At 40.1% G+C, this 23,800-nt stretch overlaps 1 protein-coding gene across 8 annotated transcripts in view; it reads left to right on the top strand.

Annotated features, from left to right (window-relative positions):
- The first annotated feature begins 5,992 nt into the window (after positions 1 to 5,992).
- rnf220a (ring finger protein 220a) overlaps positions 5,993 to 23,800 on the top strand; it is a 125,947-nt gene continuing 108,139 nt past the window's right edge. For all 8 annotated transcript variants that reach the window (XM_084411030.1, XM_084411027.1, XM_084411029.1 and 5 more), the window contains exons 1-2: positions 5,993 to 6,318; positions 15,315 to 16,147. In XM_084411030.1, coding sequence (XP_084267156.1) covers positions 15,499 to 16,147 — 649 coding nt within the window. In that variant the 5' untranslated portion in view covers positions 5,993 to 6,318; positions 15,315 to 15,498. The remainder of the gene's footprint in view (positions 6,319 to 15,314; positions 16,148 to 23,800) is intronic.

Below are 23,800 nucleotides of genomic sequence, written 5' to 3'. Positions count from 1 at the left end.
GTTTGTTTATGTGAACTTGTTTTTTGATCTACTCATTTTTCTGGACATGTTTTTTTCTCAATGTGATTTCCTCATGGCCACGACCAACAAATTATACGGTGCCGCTGAATTAAAAAAAAAAACCTTTCTTTGAACATCAAACTAAGAAAGCAACAGCATCTGATATTTCTGGAACAATTCAATGTGCAATTACTGTTAATTTGTCCTGATGAAATCATGTGAAAGCACTTGTCTGCTGAACTTAACGCTGTATGAGAATATTCATGTCTTTGACTTTCCACACTTAGAAGATAATTATTGTTATTACCATCACGGTTGAGATCACTCCACAAGGACATGTCAAGACAGTTAAAATCCACACACGCAGATGCGTGCGCTATACAACAGAGCAAAACGCAAAATGTCTCGTTATCACCTTCAAAATGCTAATCAATTATGTCCTAGCGTGTTTCCCGCCGAGAACACAATGTTTTATTTGTATAATTACTCCCCCTCTGCTGTCGTTTAGATTCATATATTTATAACCCGTGCAACTTTATTGATTTTACCATAAGGCTGCATCATTTCTGCACCATAAACAGAACCGGGCTTTCTAAACAGAACAACAGGGTTTAGTGTAAAACAGTCGTGTTGACAGGATGTATGATTAGCTGTGCAGGGTTGGAAAGGGCCGCGTGGCAGACATAAAAGAAAAGCTTTTCCTTTCAGAGGCAAATAAAGGGACACAAAGTGGACATCACATTGAATCATGCTCACAGTCAGAGGTGGCAGCTCGGCGTGCATTTGACCAATCTCCCTCGCTCAGGGCACACTTATAATCCTAGAGGAAACCACCGGAGCCGATGCGACACATACGCTGAACACACACAAACACAAAGACCCTTATTCCACTCTTGGATGTGGTTAAGAGAGATATAAGAGGGCTGGAATTCCACTCTTCGACGACGCACTGGCCTCTTTTATTCGACTTATTCTAGCAGACTGTTATTGAAATAGAGTTTCGTTTGAGTTATTCAAGGACAGCCCTGTTTATGAATACAGCCTCAACACCCTGTGCAAGGAACCTTAAAGCATTCAAGACAGCCATCTGATAAGGCAATTAGTGTAATATATTGTCTTGATTTGATTCATATTAGCCTCACTTGATTTACTGTGCACGGTTTGCAGAAGAGCTACAGTGAGATCCAGACAGCATTTCCCATGCCAGAGTTGATTTAAATGTCTTTCTGTGGGCAATGGGAGTATATCCCAGAATACTATCAGAAGGTGTGGTCAGGCATACTTGTGTTGTTGGCACTGGGGCGGCACCATAAACGACCATCTAAAGTGGAAGTTGATAATCTAAATGCAAAGTGAAGGCAAACCAAAGAAGCATCTCATCAGATAAAGCCCCCGGTTTTGCTTTTGGATTATGTGAGTTTGGGTTGAATTATAGTGTTTTTTTTTTTTCTGCTTTTGTAATTGTATGTGTTTATCACATTAAATAAATTATATTTCGAATTTTAGGCAACCGCACAGAATGATGATAATGACAGTAAACTTCATTCCATAACCAACAGGGTTGACTCAGATTTACATCGCACTGTCATATTAATTATTTATGGAAGGGTGAATTTATGGCCCTGTCTGGGCAAGCTGCTAAATCTGAATGGCCAAATATTGAGATTTTAGCGATATGCTTTTAAATCACCCCTTGATTTGTCTCTGCTTGTTTGTCAGTGGCTTTGCGCTTCAGGTCATGAGTGGCATTTGCTTGTGTGGCCCCTAATTGCTGAGTCCCAGTCAGACAGATGAGTGTTGATGCCTGGCACTGAGAAGAGAGAGGAAGAGAGAGAGAGAGAGAGAGAGAGGAGAGAGAGAGAGAGAGATAGAGATAGAGATATGATAACACCCCTGATAAAATATTGTTACCAGGACAGGAACATGGAGTGCTAAAGATTATAACTCAAGCTATGAATAGACTCACTGGATCCCTTCAGACCCTTTTCATTAAATTATATTATATAATTTATATATATATATCACTCTCAGAAAAAAAGGTACAAAAGCTGTCACTGGGACAGTACCCTTCAAAAGGGTTCTTCTAATATGTACCATTTAGGTACTAATATGTACACTTTTGGTACCAATATGTACCTTTGAGGGACTAATATGCACTCTTTAGGTACAAAGTTTAGGTACTTACTTTTGAAAAGGTACCGCCACAGTGACAACTTTTGTACCTTTTTTTCTTAGAGTGTGTATACAGTATATATATATATATGTATATGTATATATGTATATGTATATATGTATATATATATATATATACATATACACATATACATATATATATATATATATATATATATATATATATATATATATATATATATATATATGTATATGTATGTGTGTGTGTGTCTCAGGTATATATTTATTTAATTGTTTTATAAATATATAATATAAGGTTATAATTTAACATAAAATATAATAATTGTATAATTACTTTTATCTTAGTCAAATATATTTTACCTGTACATTTTTTTTTTAATTAGTCTTTTACCATAAATAGTCGAACAATCTTAAAATGGTACAGATTTGAAGAAAAAACAACTCTGGAAAACAGTATTATAAAGGTCTCGGTCAGGCCTGTATGGTTATAACTGTACTTGCTGTCAGTTTTAAATAAAAGATAATCTGATGTAAAATTGTGAATATGTAATATGAACATGAATTTAAATTTTTTCATTGACAATTGCAGCATTGTCACTTATTTCCTTTTTTGAATGGTAAGACCGAACATTCAGTTTCTTAACAACGCTGGGCTGTATCATTTCCCAACTAATGGAGCAGCAAATGGGATAACAAGGCCCTCTAGATTTGTTGGCTCTCCCTGAAATTAGCACATTTACGAGCTCTGTCTAAATTAAACAAATCATTGATTTTATGTAGGGGAGTTATAGCACCATATTCTGAAATGGAGTCTGGGAGAATCTTGATAGTAGTCGGGTTCCCCTCTCACTTTCCCTTCATTCCTGATGCTGTTTCCTGTTAAGAGAGAAGAGAAACAATCTCCCCCCCCCCAGGTACTCTGTGCCACACCACCAAGAGGAAACAAAGCCTCCGCTCCTCAAACGAGCGAAAGTCGTGTCCCCCTGTTGGAGTGTGACACACGCCGGGCCCTGCCTTTAGTTAAATATGAAAGCGCCGAGCATGCTTGTGTGTGTGTGCGTACATGTATTTGGAGAGAGTGACTGCCAGGACTCACAGAATCAGCTGCAAAACCATTTTTAGAGCTCTCGTTTCCCCTTCTCTCCCCGTCGCCTTTGATCATGTAGCACTGTCTACAGTATGCTTACGTGCTCGCTCTCCCCCTCTGTCTTTCACACTCTCTGTTCTTTTGTGTGTATTTGTGCATGTGTATATAGAGACGTCGCAATAGATCCATTGAGAGTGATGGGTGTCCTCGGGTTTGGATTTAGATAAGAAGAGAGGCCTTGTGTAATTCTGGTTTTAAAAAAAGGCAAGCGACCCGGATCAGCTTCCGTGCTGAGGTGAATCATCTTCATGACACCTAGAGTACAGGAAGCGGTTGAGAAAAAAAGGGAAAGAGGAATTTAATGATTGTTTTTTGCAGGAATCTCACTGTGACATACTTATCTGCCATTTCTATCTTTGTCTTTAATTCTTTTGTTTTTCTTTTTAGGCTCTACGATGGATACAGGGATCATTCCATCTCATTTTTGAATCTATACTCATGTCTACTGAAAAGTGAATAAAGGGTTAGTTCACTCAAAATGAAAATAAAAAAAGGCATTTTGAAAATGTGTTTTTTTGTTTGTACAATGAAAGTAAAAAAAAAAAAAAAAAAAAACACTGCTTCTTAGCGTTCTTTAAAATATCTTATTTTGTGTTCCACAGAAGAAAGAAAGTCATACAGGTTTGGAACAACATGAGGGCTAGTAAATGACATAATTTTGGAACTATCCCTCCACCATCAGGTGAAAAGAAAAGTGATCTCCTGGTTCTGATTGGTTTTCATTCATATTGTAACTGTCAATCATTTCTACAGCAGCACCATTTTGCTTGTCCATTACATTTTTTTTGGTCCTGTCTGTTTTTTAAATTAATTTATTTTTAAAAAGTAATCTACTAGCGGAGACAGGCTCAGTGACAACGCCGTAATCTTAGGTTATAGTGCAGGAATACAGCATTTAATTTACCAGCTCTTAGCATGAGCACTTCCAAGTGCTAAGTGACAGAAATGAATAGCCATCTGAAGCACATGGCTGACATATGCTAATGAGGAATCTGTGCTGAGGCTCCATTGTACGGGACATCTCGCTATAGGTCCTCTGGTACACGTTTCACTGCAACCACAGTTGTAAAGGTAATAATTAAGATCTGACGGGTGTGTTGAAGAGATGTCTCTGTTAAGCAGTGGCCATTCTGCCTCAACACAGGTCCCTCAATTATCACTGTGCTCTGCATTAAAGGGACATCTGAGAAGTCAAAATCACTCAGCGTAAATGAATGTGTGATGTTTAACTTCCCTTCGAGTGGTGACGATTTTTACTCCTCTTCTGCGTTCACATGGACGTGGCAAGGATGACAAATGAGACCTGAAAAGAATAAAAAGAGCCGTTACGAGGCCAAACAAAAACACTTTTAACATGATTTAACTGTTACTATCTTTCATCTACTTCTAAGATTTTCTGCATTCAAATTGAAATAAAAGTAGGATGTCTCTCTATCATAAAGACAAAGCAGATCGTTTACACTCGGATGAAGCTCTCTGGCTGCCTCAACTTTTATATCGACTGAAGTGTAGATTTATAAATGTCCCAGCTTTGCTTGTAATGGATTCAATCAAGTCATAGTAATATGTTTTGTTATTTGATACAGTCTGGAGAGAATGTAAAATAATTTCAATCGAATCAGGGGGCTCTGGAAATGGAGGAGAGGATTTGTGCTTAAGCCTGGTAAAAAGAGCTGTCATCAAAGCACTTCACCAATCCACACCAGTCCATTTAGAGACATGTTAAGAGACTGAGGCCTGAAATTTGATTTTGAATGGAAAGGGACCTTGGACATGGATGGGCTTTTTCCTCCTCTGTTTCACTGATGCTTTAACGGAGGTCATTAGCAATACAAGAGAGTGCTAATGTAATGCAGTAATGCACATATGTATGGCTACTGCCCTCCCATCACCCCAACATTGCACTCCCTCCCATTACTCTGGCCTGGGAACACACACAACTAACTTGTTGTACGGACTTCTCTTAGAAGCAAGAATTCAATAAAATACCGCATTATTTACAAAGCAAGACATTTATTTATTGACATTTGTAAACTTGCGCTTCATATTAGCGTTCTGTTTGAGGCTGAAGCGATGTGTAATTCCAGCTCCGTCCAGCAGGTGGATTTCTGCGTTCTGTTGAATCATAGGCTATAACCTATCTAGTCTGTTAGGCTACTGTTTGAACGTGTTTACTCATAAACTGTAATTTAATTTCAGTAAAGCTGCAGAAACAACATCATGGCGTAGGCTATATATATATGTTCGTTTTACATGTTGTTTAACATAAAAAACACGAATGACTAAAACGCACGTTTTCCGTTTTTTCCCCCCAGATTGACAAGTGTTGAAGACGCATTCATGGCCCTTATTCGACTTAAGTAGCAGGTATGTGCAAAAAATAAGCAACAGGTAGACTAGAATTACTTTTTACAACACGTATAACGCCCAAATGCGAGTTTATGGAATACAAATAGCTAAAGATAAACTCGCGAGCAACCCAGCCCGCACACTTACCTATGTCTGTAAAGACCTCGCGCATTGTTGAAACATCTTTTGTTTTGCGGTGGACTTCATTTCCCAGGTCTTCTAAATAGTGAAGAGAGACGATAATTCATTCCGTGCTCACAAAACAGCCCATGAGATCCCCCACGGGAGCGTGGAGAAGGGGGGTCAGGGTCCTCAGCGCGCGAGGAGGAGAGAATGAATGTCAGTCAATGAGCGAACCTGGCGCTGAGCGGCAGCACTGCACCTCCAACACTTGGTTTCCACCTCTGAGCAAATCTCTGCCTATCGTCTCTACTTTGCCACCGAACGAAGACTCGTTCTCATCGGTACATGTAACTGATACAACTCTCAACAAACGACGCGACCCGGGAACTGTCTCACGCACCGCGACTGTCGCACGTTCTTTCCTCGAGGTTCGACTCTACTTTGCTTCTCATGCTTCGCGTTGATCTTCGCTCGCCTGTTTCGAAAAGTTTCGGTTGTGGGGATAAAAGGACAGCTAAACCTTCCAAAGGATTTTTTTAAACAACGTAAGTGCTCCGAATGTCTTGACGTCTAAATGTTTCAGTGAAGAAATATAGTTTTATCTGACTGCTTAATGAGTGACTTCGGTTCAGATTTAACGCTGTCTCTTGCTCCAGGATAGTATTGCATTTGTTATTGTTGTTGTTTGCTTTTTGTTGTGTGGAAATTGAGTTAAGGCGATGATGCGCAACTTTATTATTCCATATCAACAGATCTCCTATCATAGCCTACAATGTTTCGCTCGCGCGTAATGGCTTGATTGCGGCAATTATTTTAGTGACTTTTTTTATGGAGCACCTTCATAGTATGGAAGTTACTGAACTCCTAAAACATTTAAGCGGCTAACTTTGTTTTGACTTTAACATCAGTTCGTGGTGTTAAAGTTTGCTGAAATTGCACATTGGAATGCCATAGCCATTTATCTGAGAATGTGATAAACACTTATTACTGTTAAAAGGTGTCTAGCCAACATATTATTATCACCATCCAATAAATCATTTGGCCCTAAACAATCTTGTTTAACAAGGCGTAACGTATCATAGATGCCGGTAAACACAAACACACATTTAAGAATGGCACAAGTGCTGTCTAGAGTCGTGGGAAATTAGGGAAGTCATTGAAATACTGGTGTTTTTGGATGATAGAGCTGAAAGGGAACTTGTTATATTGATACCCGTGATGATGTGCGCGTGTCTGCGGCCACCCACGAGTATAAGATCGTGTGTGATGTTTAGTGGGTCAACCTTTAATAACTAAACGTTATCCGTGCAGACCGGCTTTAAAACCATTTGCTTGGTAGTTCAGTTACGCTCCCAACTAATTTGTAACTGGTAGTGGAGGTGAGAACTGCTCCTGTGAGTGGAGATTTTACAATTCCATTTATAGTCCTCTCTATTTATAGTCTGTAATCAGAGCGGGAATTAATGCGCTCGAGACCAATGTTGCGGATAATTTATATTTTGTTCTCAAGCCACAATAGACTGTTGGCCACTCTTTATTTTTCGCCTGTTTTCGTGCACATTTGTGGTAATTGATAAATAAATGTTTAGTTTTAAATGAATCTCAACAATGGTTGTTAAATAAGAAAACGATAGGCCTACTCGGAGCAATTAGTTGGACAGCAGTTATAGCGAGGAAAGTAGATCAAATCCGTGCAGTGAGAAACAAGGTGCAAGGAAACACCTGTTTACTATGGGTCATTACAATTTACACAACACATAGGCTATGGGAGTGTTTCCGCTGTGCATATGAGTTGTTAAGAGAATTTCTAAGGAAGATTCTATAGGCAAAACTCTCAGACTAAGACTTATTCTCGCATCTTTAGCATATAATCTTCACAATGCTTTATTTTGCATTATTATTATTTACAGTTTGCAATAATTTGAATAATTCTCACAACGCATTATTCTTAGTCTTTTTTTTTTTAACAACAGTAACAACAAACAAATAGCCTACATATTAAAAAGAGACAAATAAGCAAAGGCGAATAAACACTTGGCTTCGATTCTGCAATTATTATTGCATAAAAGTATGTTTACATTTATTGGTTTATCTATTTCATATTTTCAGTCTGTGTTAGGCTAGAGCTACACATCTAAATGTCTTTACACTCATATCAATTATTTATATTTTGGCTGACAGAATGCATTCGGTGTTAAGTAAATAGCCTCATTAATTTAACATCTTTCATTTGTGAATTTTCATTTGTAAGAGGGAGGTTATTAGCTCATTATTTTATTCCCGTATTATTTAACGGCCTTGTGCAGTAAACATGAAACTATTTTGTACTTTACAACTGTGAATATATTGTAGGCCTATTGACTCAAATTATTAATTATAACTCTGAATTTTATATCTCATAAAATAAAAACAATATTTAGCACTTCCAAATGTAGGCTACATTATTAAATTAAATACAATTCGTTGTTTATCTGTATTTAGACATTGTTCTAATCTACGGGACAGTAACGCGCTGTATTTACGCCCTTTCATTCAGACAGGGCGAATCATTTTTCACCATTACACGCTTAATTTGCTCGATATTTAATTTTAGATTTTTAGTCATAAATCTTTATTATTACACTTAATATTTCATTGGTCCACGTTTAATGGTTACTTAGATAGGCTATTTAAATAATAACATCAAGTTTATGTTTTTGAATCTAAAAAAATCGGAAATGCCCTTTGTGTCTTCTAAGATAAATGTGTTAATTGCTATTTGTTAAATTAGATTATATGATAAATACAAATTTTGACAGTGAGATACGGAACCCTGTGGAATCTACTATATTGTAGCCTATTTATTGTTCATTTAAAATTCATATTCATTCCTATTATGCCTGGGGTTATGCAAAACATCCATAATCATTTCCATTTCTTAAAAGTTCAAAATTTTACTCTCGTGGTTTTTTTTCGTTTTATCAGAATTATTAGTCTAATAAAAACAATTTAAATCACGGCACCCTGTTGCGCTCTTGCATCTAAAACTTCAACAGCGCAATTCTATGAATTCAGTCTGATTTAAAGTTTTCAAGCCCATAAACGTGTAAGATTATTTTTTTCCCCCGAATAATTTGACATGAGCTCGATTTGAGTCCCAATGAGACAAGACACGAGTAGAGGATGGATGAAAAGTAGCAGATGATTTATTCGTCAGCGTTTCGATTTTCAGCCCTGCGTTTTCTGTTCTGTCCTTTTCAGTGCCGATGTCAGTTGTTATTGCTTCTCATTGATCCCCGTGCAAAGTGAGAAGTGAACTAAAATTAATGTCGATTCCAGTAGCCGGATCAATGACCAGAGTTATTTTAATCTGGATTTGTAGAATTAAAATAGAGCAAGCGCAATTAAACGTTTTCATTCTTGTTAACAATCAGGAGGAGAAGAGAGCATCCTTCCCCTCAGGCAGCGAGGATGGAGACAGCAAGAAGTTCTGCGGCTTTAACTTGCAATAATATATGACTGGAAAAGTCTTTCAGGTCTGGATTCAAAAGAAAAATCACTCCGACCCCGTGCACTGAAAGTACGCATTTCTCAAATGCACCGGCTTGATTGGCCTTTTGTCTAGTTCATGTTATCGACAAGCGTGCTGTTTCCCAACGAATTAAACTAGAATTAACCCCGTTAACTGGTAGCCTACCCACCCGCCCTCGTGCATGTTTATGTTTTCACGTGCTAATAAACACTTCACCGAAAGCTCATTTGTCATGCAGATGGTGCCATGATATGGTAATTAAAATAATCTACAAATAATACCACAGTTTGAGCACAGGGAAAGGTCGTGGTCCTTAAAGGATTCTTTTGAATTCGTCGAGAAATATTTAAGATGCGCGTGCGTGACAAGTGTTTTGGACGGTTGTATAAAGATGAAAATAATCAGGTGTAGTCCTTGGATTGCCTAACTTCACCATGTCCCCTTCTATTATGTTTTGAAGCGTGCAGACACGCCTATTCATGTACCTTTTTATTTAGTGCCGAGGCGGAACATTTGAAATTTTATGGTGAGTGAGATACTTTGTTTGTTAGGTAAAAGCGCCCCAACCGCAGCAATGCCTTTGAATAAAATCTGCTTGTACTCGGAGTTTTTTTTTTTTTAACACTGAGGACCGCTTTCGTCCTCTTTTACTAGCCTGTCTATTATACTAACTCTAGATTGTTTCTTTCTTTTTATTAAGAGTAAAATTATTTTTCTATTGTTGTGATTTGAACTGCTTGTTATAGCTTTTATCATTAAAGCGTAGGCCTATAGCGTTTATAATGAAATGTTTTGCTTTTATTCATTTTTAATTATTAAATTAAATAATTTACTACTATGTCAACGCTAATTAAATTATTATAAATTGACGCGCATTGAACTTATGAAGAACTGAATCAGTCATTGCAGTGATATTCAATGGGGCGTTGGCTGCGTGTGCTCTTTATATTAAAGTGCATACAGTAGGCCTATACATATTTTGTACGATTTTTTTTATGTATATAATAGTTGAACAAAAAAACAAAAAACAAAAAACGTCCGTCCTGTGTGAATTAAGACAAAACTGCATTTGAAAAGCATTAAGTTATGGACATTTCTGTTAGAGACAAAATGTTGAGCTAACTGAAGATTCATTGACAGTCAATGCTGTCTTTTTTGTAATTTGTTCTTTTTTGATTTACCTACCTGTCCATTATTTAGATGTGAGTTTAGTGCTATTTTACACCCTCTCTCACAAGGCATTACCATCAGTGCATTTGGCTGGGATCAATAAGAGTCCTACATCTCTCTGCTTGTCCGAATGTTGCTTGTTATCTTCCCACTAAACAATAGTGAGAAACAGTTCATTCCACCAGTTTATATATATATATAAATGCCCTGTATATTAGTTATTACAGGGATCAAATTCAATTTGTTTTGTTTTTTATGCACAAATTTGTAGAAGGATAAGCATGAAATTCATTCTGTTTTCTTACTCGGTGGAAAATGTTGTGGAACTGAACTTGGAATAAGAGGCCAACCGTGATAGTTAAATTATTCTTGTGTTAGGCTGGCCAACAAGTTCAGGCGGTTTAGTGGCAGACTGCTCTTGCATTGTGCTTCGTTATCTATTATTGACAAACCCCTGGTTGGCAAACAGTGTGCTCAAACCAGGCAAAATCAAAAGCGTTTCTCTCTCTCTCTTGCTCTGTCTGTCTCAGTACACAGTGGTGGGCAGCAGTGGACAGCTGTAAGGGAGGTGAGGTGGGTGTGTGGGATGGGGTCGGCTTGGCTTCTTTGCAGTCCGGTCCTGGCTCTGAGCAGAGAGGATCCAGACACCTTGCAAATAATCTGGGCTTAGTGAGGAATTAGTTGGCTCAGGTGGGTGGGATGAAACAAACAGTCCATCAGCCCCTGAAATGAATAGGCCAGGCAGGACAGGAAACTTTGAAAATCATTTTGTTCACAATGAATCAATGTTCCCTGGTGCCCGCCGCAAAGCTTTATTTGAAAAGCAAATCCTCACTTATTCTGACAGCTCATACCGAGTGCACGTTTTTTACAGCGAGAGTAAATCGTGCAAATTTTGTCTGGTGGAGAGAAAAAAAGTTGCGAAAGTTTAGAGGCAGGCCCTCGGTATACTTATGCAGGCGATAAGATCCAATAAAGCAGTGATTGATTACCACTATTTATTGCTAGGTTTTATTGTGTGTCATACACTGTGGGGAATTTATTTGTTGATAGTGAACTGGAGTGTTGAGGCACAGCTTGTACTATCATTATTGATTTAGTTAGCTGTATGTCCAAGTGTCATTATCCTTCACTGCGTTCTCACTCTGTCATTAAATCTCACTTTCACGTCTTCAGAACGCGGGCGTTCCTTTTTTTGTGTCTCATACTGAAGCTGCTACACGTTATTGAATTGTTCAGTGGAAGATTTCATATCGCAAGGGCTTTGATTCTAATTCAGCAGGACACATTATCTGCGTGGTCCTGAGTTGCAGGCCAGCCGACAGTGAATGACTGTATTTTCGATAATATCGACTGTCCTCCGGTCCAAAAGCGCTTCCTTACGGAATACTAAGTGAGCAGCCCTCTGCCGAGCAAGTGCAGCCTGAGTGATACGCACGGCACCGCAAATATTTAACACCGCTTCCCTGATTGACAAGCTGACATGAGGCTGGATTGCCATGTTTGTGTCGGTGACGGCAGCCATTTCAAGTGGATACTTAAGAAGACGGTTGTGGATAAACATAAGTTTACCCTCTAGGGTGATTTAAAAAACGTAACGAGTTCGAGTGCTGCCAAGACCCTTCAGACAAAGGCATTTGGGAAGTTTTCAAGATTAAAGAAGTTCAAATGTGCTCCATGCTGCGGCAGTGTCATTTCCTGCGACGACGTTTGAGGGCTCTCCATTTTAGCAGCTGCACACATAACAGCCTTCACACCGCATCATGTCTTTTGACAGCGCTGGAAGCATTTCAGTGAAAGTTAAAAAAGCGTGAGAAATCGTTGGCATGGCTTAATTTGGAGCAGCAATTAGCATGAAATCCGTTAGTCATCCGCATTCTTGTAACTGTTGCCATTTTTGTCTTCTCACATGGTCAGACAGTTAGAGATGTGTGGGTTTGAGTGTGTGTTTTCTGAGGGTATTGAATGACAGTGTCTGCCCTGTCCTGTAATAAAATGTAAGAGTGGCACTTTCACGGTTGTCAACAATCTCTAAATATACTGACAGACAGGCAGAGGAGCAGGAGCTGTGGTTTTTGAGTGACACCCTCCGCCGAAACTTTTGCATTTTCTCTCAGCAGTCAAATTTGACAGTCGTTTGTTTTCGATGAAATTGGATTCATTTGCACGGCTCCCCAGAGCTGCGCCCAGAAAATGTGTCGTTGACAACTTCTTATTTGTCTTTGTTGTACCCTTTCTGTTTCCTTACATCATTAACTTTGTGAGAGAGAACACGCAGCTCATCACTACAACTGACACTGCAATATCATAACAATGTAATTTGAAAAGGAAATGCAATGCTAGATTTTTTGCTGGATAACAGTTCAGTGACAGATTTATTTTTTTCCCAGATAATCAATCTCAATTTTAACTTGTGACAAATATATGATAATGGAAGTTAAATGCAAGTTTCCAGGGGAATTAATTTTTATCGCAGTTATAATAATATCTTTTTATTAATAATAATAATAATAATACATTTAAATGAAAAACTAATTATGCATTTTTTTTTATAAAAAACAAAATTTGTAGTCTCTTTTGTTATTTTATGTCAACACCGGCTTTTTTACTTTGCCATTCAAGTCTATTTTCTAAGAATTTTTCTGATAACGGAGATGAATTTCAATGTTGAGCACTTAATGGATTTTTATTTTGGGTCATTTAAGATGGTTTCATGAATCTTGGATTTTCCTTGCAATGATTGATAGACGAAGGGAAAAAAGCGTGACAAGAGTTGCGGTGGACATTGCGGTCCTACCCCCCCTCACTCGTTCGCATTCTTTGGCGTGTCAGTGTGTGTCAGGCTGACTCACTGCTCTCTTCGGTTGCTCTGGGACACTGGGCTCTCAGTTAGTGCATGCTTTTGTGCGTGTGTGTAGCTGGGGCACCAGGCAGACCGGCCGCAGCCACAGAAATGATTAGCACATCTGTACAACACTCAGCCTAGTTATGCCCCCTCTTTCTCTCTCTCTCTCTCTCTCTCTCTCTCTCTCTCTCTCGTGCACCATTGGGGGGATATCCTGTGTCCTTTTATTGGATTGTCAGTTTCACACTGCCTGACTGCGCTGATGGTAATGATAATAAAATTGAAATATCCAGGTACTTATCACTGTATTACCTTGCTATCAACACCCACCCGCACTCATTTTTTAGAGGTTATCCGAGGGGAGAGATTCGATACAGAGACGAGGCCCTGATGAGTGTGAGAGAGGGAAAAAAAGAGGGGGCTTTCGATATTGGTACATTTTCAAGGTGCTATTTTCCCAGCTAGGCCGAGTAAGAAGACAGAAGGTAATGCGATTCTTGGGCTTCTCGCCAGCATCAAGCGGTGTAGTGTAACCCATTTTCTACAGACAGGAAACTGCACACATTCCCCTGCCATGTATGTGATAATGTAAAGCTCTTTTTACTGGGCCGCAGAGTGTGTGTGTGCAGATCGAGTTTTAAAATTGATTTGAATGAGTGTTCTGGACAGCTGATATCTGTAAAAATGCCCTGATAAATTCCCCTGGAGTTTCTTTGATGCAGTCTGATATTCTGTGTGGCATTTGAAATGGCCTCGCCGTGACACAAGTCTAAAGGCCCATCTATTTGAATTACTCTGAATAAGAGGACCTGTTCTCCAGATACATGGATTAAATTCTGTTTTCCATACAAGCATGACATCTCACAAAGTCACAACATACAAAAGTTTGGGGTCAGAAGTCTCTTGCTCACCAAGACTATATGTATTTGATCAAAAATACAATATTGTAGAATATTATTACAATTTAAAAGAACTGTTTTCTATTTGAATATATTTTCAAATGTAATTTATTCCTGTGATGGCAAAGCTTAATTTTCAGCAGCCGTTGCTCCAGTCGTCAGTGTCACATGATTCTTCAGAAATCATTCTGCTGATTTAGTACTTTTCATATTATCTTTACTGTTGATGATATTTTTTAGATTTTTTTTCTGTGGAAAATGTGGTAATTTTTTCTTTGATGAATAGAAAGTTCAAAAGAACAGCTTTTTTTTTAAATAGAAAACTTTTGTATCACTATAAATGTTTTTACTGTTCATTTTGATCAATTTAATGCATCCTTCCTGAATAAAAGTATTCTTTTCTTCAAATAAAATCTTACTGACCCCAAACTTTTGAACAGTAGTACAGTTCACTTTTATGTAAATATTCACTTTTGACCCTTTTAATGATGGTTGAGGATTCCAAATATGCTAAACAAGGTAGCCTAATTTTGATTTGTAATGAAGCGAGCAGTTTTAGCAGTACATTCATTTCTAAATTTCATATTAGTTAAATGTCTGTTTAACTTCTGATAGATCACTTTCGGGTCACCCTCAAGGGATTGGCGATGATGGACAGATGCACATGCACACAAATAGACACAGATTTGCTAAAATGCTTCTCATTAAACCCACTCACACTTTTGCCAATCAGTGAATCTTATCCTCCAGGGGTTCTTCTCGGGCTGTTTGGCTGCAGCTGGGGTCAAGGGGTGAAGTGCGGCTAATTTATTCATTCAGTCAAATATCCTGTGCAGATGGCAGGCTGATACGATATCAGTATGAGAATCCCATTGGAGGCAGAGGACCAGGGTGTTCACATGAGCAGGGCCGTGCTCTTATCTGATCAGCGCGCGGCTCTTATCTGCCTCAGACGCCGTTCTGCTCCGCAGACAGGGAGATGGAGTAAGAGGCTTATATGTGATCTGAACCTCAGATCTGTGGGGGGAAACTTTCTATTTCAGAAAGGGAAAAGTAGGCAAGAGTTTCAGAGTGTTTTTAAGTGGTTTAACTCCTCCTCTGTTCAACTTTCTGCAGGTGGAGCACCATCGAGGATGAGCCGCCAGTGAGAGCGACCCCCGATTCTGCCAGAGCGTCGACAAAAGTTTGCACCATTTTGCCCATACCGTTTACCCCGTCTCTCTTCTCTCCACCCCTCCCCCACTCCCCTCTGCTCTCGCCCCTAACCCCCCCTCCGCACAACTTCAGCCCAGTCTCCAAAATGGACTTGCACCGGGCGGCTTTCAAAATGGAGAGTTCCTCCTACCTGCCCAACCCATTAGCATCCCCAGCGCTAATGGTGCTAGCATCGACGGCAGAGGCCAGCCGCGATGCCTCCATCCCCTGCCAGCAGCCTCGTCCATTCGGTGTGCCGGTGTCCGTGGAGAAGGACGTTCACCTCCCCTTCAACAACGGGTCCTACACGTTCGCCTCCATGTACCACCGGCAAGGTGCCGTACCACCCGGCTTCCCTAACAGAGACTTTCCTCATTCCCTCCTACACCTCCATCATCAGTTTGCCCCTCCAAATCTGGACTGCTCGCCAATAAGCATGCTTAACCACAGCGGCGTCGGGGCCTTCCGGCCCTTCGCTTCACCTCCGGAGGACCGTGATGGAGCTGGAGGGGGATACCAGTCCGCCTTCACCCCTGCCAAGCGGCTAAAGGGCTGCCTGGAGGCCGATGCCTCCCCGCACCTGCGCTACTCCGACGCAGAAGGGAAAGAGTATGACTTTGGCGGTGCTCAGATCCCCTCCAGCTCACCTAGCGCTCTCAAAGCCGTGGAAGACGCAGGGAAGAAGATCTTCGCAGTGTCAGGCCTGCTGTCGGACCGAGAAACCTCGTCCAGCCCAGAGGATCGCATTGAGCGCTGTGAGTACACTCTTTTTTTAAACGAACTGCACTATTAATGTCTGCTAACTGTTATAGCTGTACTCTTTAAAACAACGACAACTTTTGGAGTCTTCTACTACTTTTAGATCCCAAAATGCATTTTTTTTGTCCTGTAGGGGTCCGGTCCGCTTGCGCACATTTGTCTGATAACTTTTGTTGTTTTGTTGTATGCAACAAACTACCTTCTCTAAGATAGTTCTCAAACATCTTAGTTAACTAAGTTAGTTCAACAGTTAGGGTGATATTAGAAAAGCATTTATAATAATGGAGAAAAAACAATAAAAAATTTTAATGGAAAAATAAACATTTGTTAACCAGTTAAATTTATCCAATGAGAAATTATTAAGAATAATTATTAGGAACTCATGGTAATATACTGTAAGTTCCACCTAAACATCAAGGTTAAAAACTTTATAAATACTTTCTGTGTGTAACAGTGCTTAACCTATAAATTTCTTGCTGTGATATGTTATCCCTGTAATATAGAAAACGTGTCCCGTGTCACAAGTCAAACTGCTGGGGAATGTTTAGAGAGTGTGTCCTACCGGTTCTACAGAGCTGATAAATTCCACAGATAAAACTCATAAATGAAATGGGGGTTTCTCGTGGGTGAGAGAGTGTGTGTATGAGTGAGTATGTGTGCGTTTTGGAGTTGAGGAAATGTGAAATGTGTGCACAGATTCATAAGACCTCTGCAGAGCGGAAGCCCAGTGGTATTACTGAAGTAATCCAACCTGACCACTCTTACTCAAATACATTAGAAGTCCCAGTGAAAACATAGGTACACACACACACACACACACACACACACACACACACACACACACACACACACGCATGGTTCTGAAAACCCTTTTTTTACAGCTTTCATTCACAGTATGTTTACCAGCAAAAATAACTAATTGTTTTTGTAAGTAAATCTAATTTGAGAACACTTTCTATGTCACGAGACACATAGTTGTATGATGTGGACTTCTATGTTTTATTTTATTTTTATATTTATTTAACCATAATTACTTTTGGCAAATCCAAACCTCAAGAAAACTTTTGTTCCTTTTTTAGAACTAAAATCATTTGTATAATTTAGTTGTAACTGGATATCGTCCATTACGTCCATTTTTTTCATTATTTCATTAGATGTATCTCAATTATACCCCCCCAAACCCCCCCCCCCCATACCATATGAGTGTATTGTATTGTAAATACACTTTATACATGTAAATTCAGAGGTTATAAAGTTAGTTGCAGGTCTTGCTGGATTCCATCTCTATTTTTTGTTCTTGTTCTCTGTTTTCCGGTGATACTTAACTATAAGGTTCTATTTGTAAAAATTAGTTGACAAAACCTAAAAATTAACAATTCTTCTTCTGCCTTTATTAAGCTTTGTTGATGTGACATTGACTAATGCATTTAAAATCACAAAGTTACATTTATTAACATTAGTCAATGCAGTATGAACTAACATTAATAAACAATTGTATTTTTATAAACTAACATTAAGAAAAATGAATACATGCTGTAAAAAATATTTTTCTCATTGTTAGTTCAAATTAGCTAATGCATTAACTAATGTTTGACCTTAAATGGGATATTTTACTTGTTTATTTTATCTGGCTCTCTTGTCTAATTATTGGCCTCTCTCTGCTACACTCATAGCATCACTGTTCTTTGTAGCATCTGTCCTCATTTTTTATATGCGCACTCGCTCTCAAATCAATGTTTCAGATTTTCAAATCTTCAAATGTTTCTAATTTTCAACTATTCTCCCACCTGCTAATTTTTTTGGGGGGGGAGGGGGAGCTGTAGTGCGACAGGGAGGCCCACCCGTGGGGGAAATGGCAAGAGTGGGATACAGAAAGAGAGGAAGCACCCTTGATCGAACAGATGAGAGACAAGGGCGGCGAGCTGAGACTGATCCGATAAAAACAGCAGCACGCAGGCTGGGAGGAGCGTGAATGACACCCAACAAGAAACAAGAGAGGAAAGCAGGAGTGTGAGGGAGGAAGAGAGACAGACTAGAGGAAACTGTGTCCAGTATCTCATCTAGAATTTCCCCTCTGAGGGTGTCTCGTTTGAAAGCACTTTTTAAGACATCCATCGTAGCGCTTTTGAACCAGCAGCTGCACAGGAAGCAGCGATGCAGTGCCGGTCCTTTCGGCTAGATGGATTATAACACCTTCACCCTCAGCTCAGATTAAGCGCAGATAGTGGCTCTCAATGGCCAATCCAGGTATAATCCAAGTTCCTCAAAGGACTGTAATCTGACATTCATACTATCAGATAAGAGCAGCGGCTTCTCTTGCTGAAATGAGAGGGGATTAGGGTGGCGGAAGGGATAGGAAAGCCTCAGCCTCCTCTCTGAGGAGAAAGAACAGAGAGAGAGTTTTAAAATACAATGATTTGGAGAGTAGGAGACAGTTTTGCCTTCTCACTCTCTGCCTCTCTCCTTCTCCTCCTCTCTTTTGAAGCTGAATCTAATTAGATTAAACCTTAGGCCCACCAAGGGCTCTAATGCAATTGAATTTCCAGCAGTGGTGTAGAAGAGACTTAAATTGGGTTCCCCTTGACTGGCTACTGTGCTACTGGCTGTCACTTCAGGAGCCCTGTCCTCTCTCTGGGCGTTAAGCCCCAAATCTGCACTGTACTGCTGCCGGTGTGATTCTCAGACTATATATAGAACAAGTACTTTATATATATATATATATATATTAGGTGTAACAGTACATGTATTTTTCCCGAACGTCACGGTATGGATGTCACGGTTCGGTGCATAGAGTTAGATGACAAATACAGTCAGTCACAGGCGATCCACACTCCAATCCAGAAGGGGGCGCGCGCGGTAATGCAATGCTGTTTGCTAAACGCCACAACAAGAAAATGAGCAGAAGAAGAAGAGACGATCTATGCACCAACCTAAAATAAGAGTTCAGATGGCAAGCAAGTGCTGAGTTTCAATAAAATTTTGGGACATGGTCCCTTAACTTCACGGAAAGAAAACTAGGAATCGGAATCCTGTTTGTTTTCGTTATTTTACAAAAGCACAATGTTTTGTTCTTATTGAATATATTCTTATTGTATCTAATCTCTGCACAAGTTTTATTTTTCATTATTGTATTTATTTTGTACCTTTATAACACAAGATGCTTTTCAGTTTTGTAACTGATAGTAATAACTTAAAATATATATAATATAAATATTAGGGCTGTCAAAAGATTAACCGCGATTAATCGCATCCAAAATAAAAGTTTGTGTTTACATAATATATGTGTGTGTACTGTGTATAATTATTTTGTATATATCAATACACACACATGCTTGTATATATTTAAGAAAAATGTGTAATTTATATATAAAAAAATTATATTTATATATAATATAAATTATATATAAATATATACAGTATATGTATGCAAATATTTCTTAAATATATACATGCATGTGTGTGTGTATTGATATATACAAAATAATTATACACAGTACACACACATATATTATGTAAACACAAACTTTTATTTTGGATGCGATTAATCGTGATTAATCTTTTGACAGCCCTAATAAATATTAATTTTATCAGCCCTACAAAAATATTTACCTATGCAAGACTACTTAGTGCTTAATACTTGAAAGGAGGCTGTCCTGTACCAACTACTTCTGGGGGGACTAAATACCACTAGGTGGAACAAACTGCAATTTGCACTGCTGTCTGTTCAAAATAAATGAAAAGAAACCTAGCATTGGGGATTTGTTGTACGTACTGAACTGTGAATTCTGTGTACCATTACACCCCTAATATATACATATAATGTTTTTTTGTTTTGTTTTTAATTAACTATACAACTAAGTCAATACACCGTTGAACAGAGGAGTTTCTGCTTACAAGAACGCGACATAAAATCTCGTAATAAAACGAGAATCAACATTGGCTTGGCTTTTCTTAGATGGCGAGAACTGAGGGATTTGAAATGTTGTAAAAGCTACATCGAGATGGCATTTTTATTTCACAACAGGTAAGTAAGGTACTTTATTGAACAGATAAATTGCCATATGTAGCTCTAACAGAGTTCATTGTAAGGATTTTCTATTGTGAAGGGTAATTTCATTATGGTTGTTGAAGCGCTTGACTGAAATTATGGTCACCATAAAATCTTTCTTCTATAGCATGTGATTTGTGTATTGGTATGCTCATTTCCCAGTGTGAACGTGTTACATCTGGAGCTTGTTTGTTTGCCTTTTCCCTCCACACATTGGCAGGGCAGTGCCGAGCAGTGAACCTGACCCAGGACAGCAATCCCAGCTTCTCATCCACAGGGAAAATGTGTGTGATAAACAGAGAGACTGAGATAGCGTAACCTGTTTCCAAACTCAGTGTGAGCCACAGAAAAAATAAGACATGAGACGTAGTCTTAGAAGGAGAGAAGGCAAGGAATGAGGGAGAGAGAGATGAAAGAAAGATAAAAAATAATAAAAGGCAGGGGATGAGCAATCAGCAGCGCCGTGAGCTGAAACGCAGACTGCAGCTGCCTTCCTGAGCAGCTGAAATAAAAGGGAAAAAATCCTTAAGACAACAGAGCGGAGCTACACGGGCTTCCTTCCTGACGTGACCAGCTCGTGAGCCGTGTGGGCCTGTCTCCATAAATCCCCGCTGATTTACGGGGAACTGGGTGGCTGTCAGCTCCGTGCTTAACCCCCACCACCCCGGCCCAGTCTTAAAGCCAGGCCGCCGACCACCCGTCCTTCCCCGTGGAGTTCCAACACACTCGTTCTGAACTTCAAATGATTTCAGCCCGGGTTGATATAGCGCGCAGATTATAGCACACGTCAACATGTTAAAAGATTCTCCCGTGTCCTCCCTGAATGCGCCAGAGCGTCAGTCACGAGGATATATTGTTACAGTGGCAAACCTGGAAGGGACTCGTTCTCTAATTTACACGGCTACTGAGGAGTAGCGCCGAGATGCATTGTGTTAGCAAGCATAGTTATTTTTGTATTGCGTCTCCCTGTCGCTCTCTGGCTTTGTAGTTGCCAGTCAGCCACTGGGTTTGAGCCTTTAATTATTTGCCGGTGCTCTTTCTCTGTCTCTTTTTCGTTCTCCTGCTCTCTCTCCCTAGCCTCACTCCCTACCCTGTCTGCGTGATTGATTCTTGTTTTCATGTTTTTCGATTGGGCCACACAGATCTGTCAGACTGTATAGTTATTCTGCCGTCTTTTCCCTTTCAAAAGCTCTGAAGAGCAGTGTGCACTGACAGCTGTTAAAACACACAGTTGTTGGGTTTTTTTTACCTCTTTTTTGTCAGAGAGCAGATGTCAGTGGCATGTTTGTGTGTGTTTTTCTTTAGGATGTATTGAAAACTTTGGGAAACAGTTGCAGAGGAAGTGGCAAATACACCAGGATACATCATAATAATGGAAATTTGTTATTATTGAACAATAAAAAATGGCTGGCTTGCTCACAGTTGGAGGGAAACGTTTTTTAGGCTCCGTTTGAGGAAAATTTTCTCAAGCAGACAGTGTTGTTGCTCGTCTCTGGCAGGTGAAGAGTTAAGGAGATCAACATTGTCATCCCAGCTAAAATCCCCCCTCCTTCTGTCTCTTCCTCCCTCCCTCATCTGTCCTCCTGCTCTGGTTCCTGCTCCCTCCTCCTCTCTGTCACGGTCTAGTGGCGAGGCTAAGTTAAGTAAGAGTGTTCTAATAATTAGGCTGCAGAGCGACCGCTCGTCTGTGCTTACCCAGATGTTAAAAGGCTTGTCCTCTCATGTTGCCTCCCTGTTGGTACCCCCTCCACCCTTTATCCATCCCTCTTTTCCAGCTTCTCTCTCTCTCTCTCTCTCTCTCATTTGCTCTTGCAAGATCTATCTATCTATCTATCTGTCTGTCTTTATGTCTGTCTCTCTCTTTTATATCAAACATTTGCTTGCAACCAACATTATGGGATTGAGGTTTCATTTCTATTTGAAAATCTGCTTTGTCAGAAGCATTTGAGAGAGATGAGAATTACTTTATTGCAGATCTGAAGAGTAAAGTGTGTGATCTTTCTTTCTCTCTGTGGTTGCTCTTGGCAAAAGACAGCAGGTGTCAGTGCAGCAGGCCATGGCTGCACCACTCTTTGCGGTGTAAGGGAGCGCCGGGCCATTGTTGCGGCATGATGCAGATCAAGGATTAGGGCTTCCATCCTGAGCTTTGTTGGCAGACCTACTTGAATTGGACACAGGCTGGTGTGTGCGGACCGCTGGAGCCACTGTTAGGGAAATGAACAGGAGAAATGGGATGAGAGCATGCATCCTCTCCAGACAAACAGCTGGGATCAGAGTGAACGAGTGAAGGTCTTACACACCACCGCACAATGCTCATGAATATACAGTTGCTCTTTATTGTCTAACAAACACGCTTGTTTGGTATGAAATAGTGTATTGCTTTGATTAATTTGTGGTTTTAAATAATATAAACATTATGCCCTAAATGATTTCCATTCATAGATGCAAGCTCTTGACTGTTGTGTACATGCAGCTGTATGGAGGTTCTGGCAAGCATCAGGCATGCACCCAGTCTCCCAGGCTTTAGGTCAGGCTTGTTCCCATGGCCTGGATGTGGGCCTTGTGGTGATGTCACACTTTGCTATAAAAGCAAGCTGAAAGCGGTCCGCTGAGTCCTGTAGAACCGCACAGCTGGCATTAGTATCCGTTCTGCACATGCACCCGGGGTCAGGCAGCCGGTCATGGTACCACAGCGGGCCGTCCGTCAGCCCTGAGTTTAGTTCCGGGCCACCGGCAACCAGGAACAGCCCTTAGATCAGGCTCAAACTCCCCTCCTCCCCATCCTAGACTAATGCAGATGTGCTGAAAAGCCTCATCCCCCTGAGTCCCTTAAAGAGGTAGGGGATGAAACTTCACTCTCGCTAACAGGTTCACCACCCAGAGCACAGCAGACCCACCCCAGCCAGCCACCCGTTCGCATCCACCACCTCTTTATCCTTCTCTCTCCCTTCCTTCACCCCTCCTCACTGTTTCCCCCAGTAATCTAATCTTCTCTTCGTGTGCGGGTGCAGTCTTCTGTGACAGACTTGTTTCCAAAAAGCCAGCTTGGCTAAAGGACACACATATTATATATATTTATTGCTTCCCTTAAATGTGAATTATTGAACACAAGTGATTACTGAGTGGGATGCATTGGGCGCTTTCTCGGAGTTTCAGACGACTGTCGGATTAAAACAACAGCATCCAAAGTGACATCTTGCATGAGAAATGTCTTTAATGTAAGCTCGGCTTTCTTCCGAACATTAGCATTAGCTAGAGGCGTGCCGTAAGCCCTTACACCTGTAGCAGTTTGTTGCTTGTTTTCGGGTGCTACCGAAGCTTCCAGCTCTGCTTTATTGGTTTTGAGAGGGCCGCATGTGTGATTATTGCTCATTACCGGTCGCAGAGACCTGAGGCAGAAAGGCGTCTCAGGAGAATCTGCATGGAGATACGCACACTCCTCCAGAATGCCAATAGCCCGCACACATTAGAAAGTGTTGCCATTTTGTACCTTCTTCCCGTCACTCTCTGTCCAGGCGCTCGTAGGGGCCTGATTAATTATTTAGCAGCATGTATCATCTATTTACCTTAGTAATCCATCTGTCAGCACGCTTATTGATCC

Source organism: Rutilus rutilus (assembly GCF_951802725.1).
Source record: "Rutilus rutilus genome assembly, chromosome: 6".
Taxonomy (NCBI): Eukaryota; Metazoa; Chordata; class Actinopteri; order Cypriniformes; family Leuciscidae; genus Rutilus; species Rutilus rutilus.
This window is presented reverse-complemented; position numbering and strand designations above follow the sequence as displayed.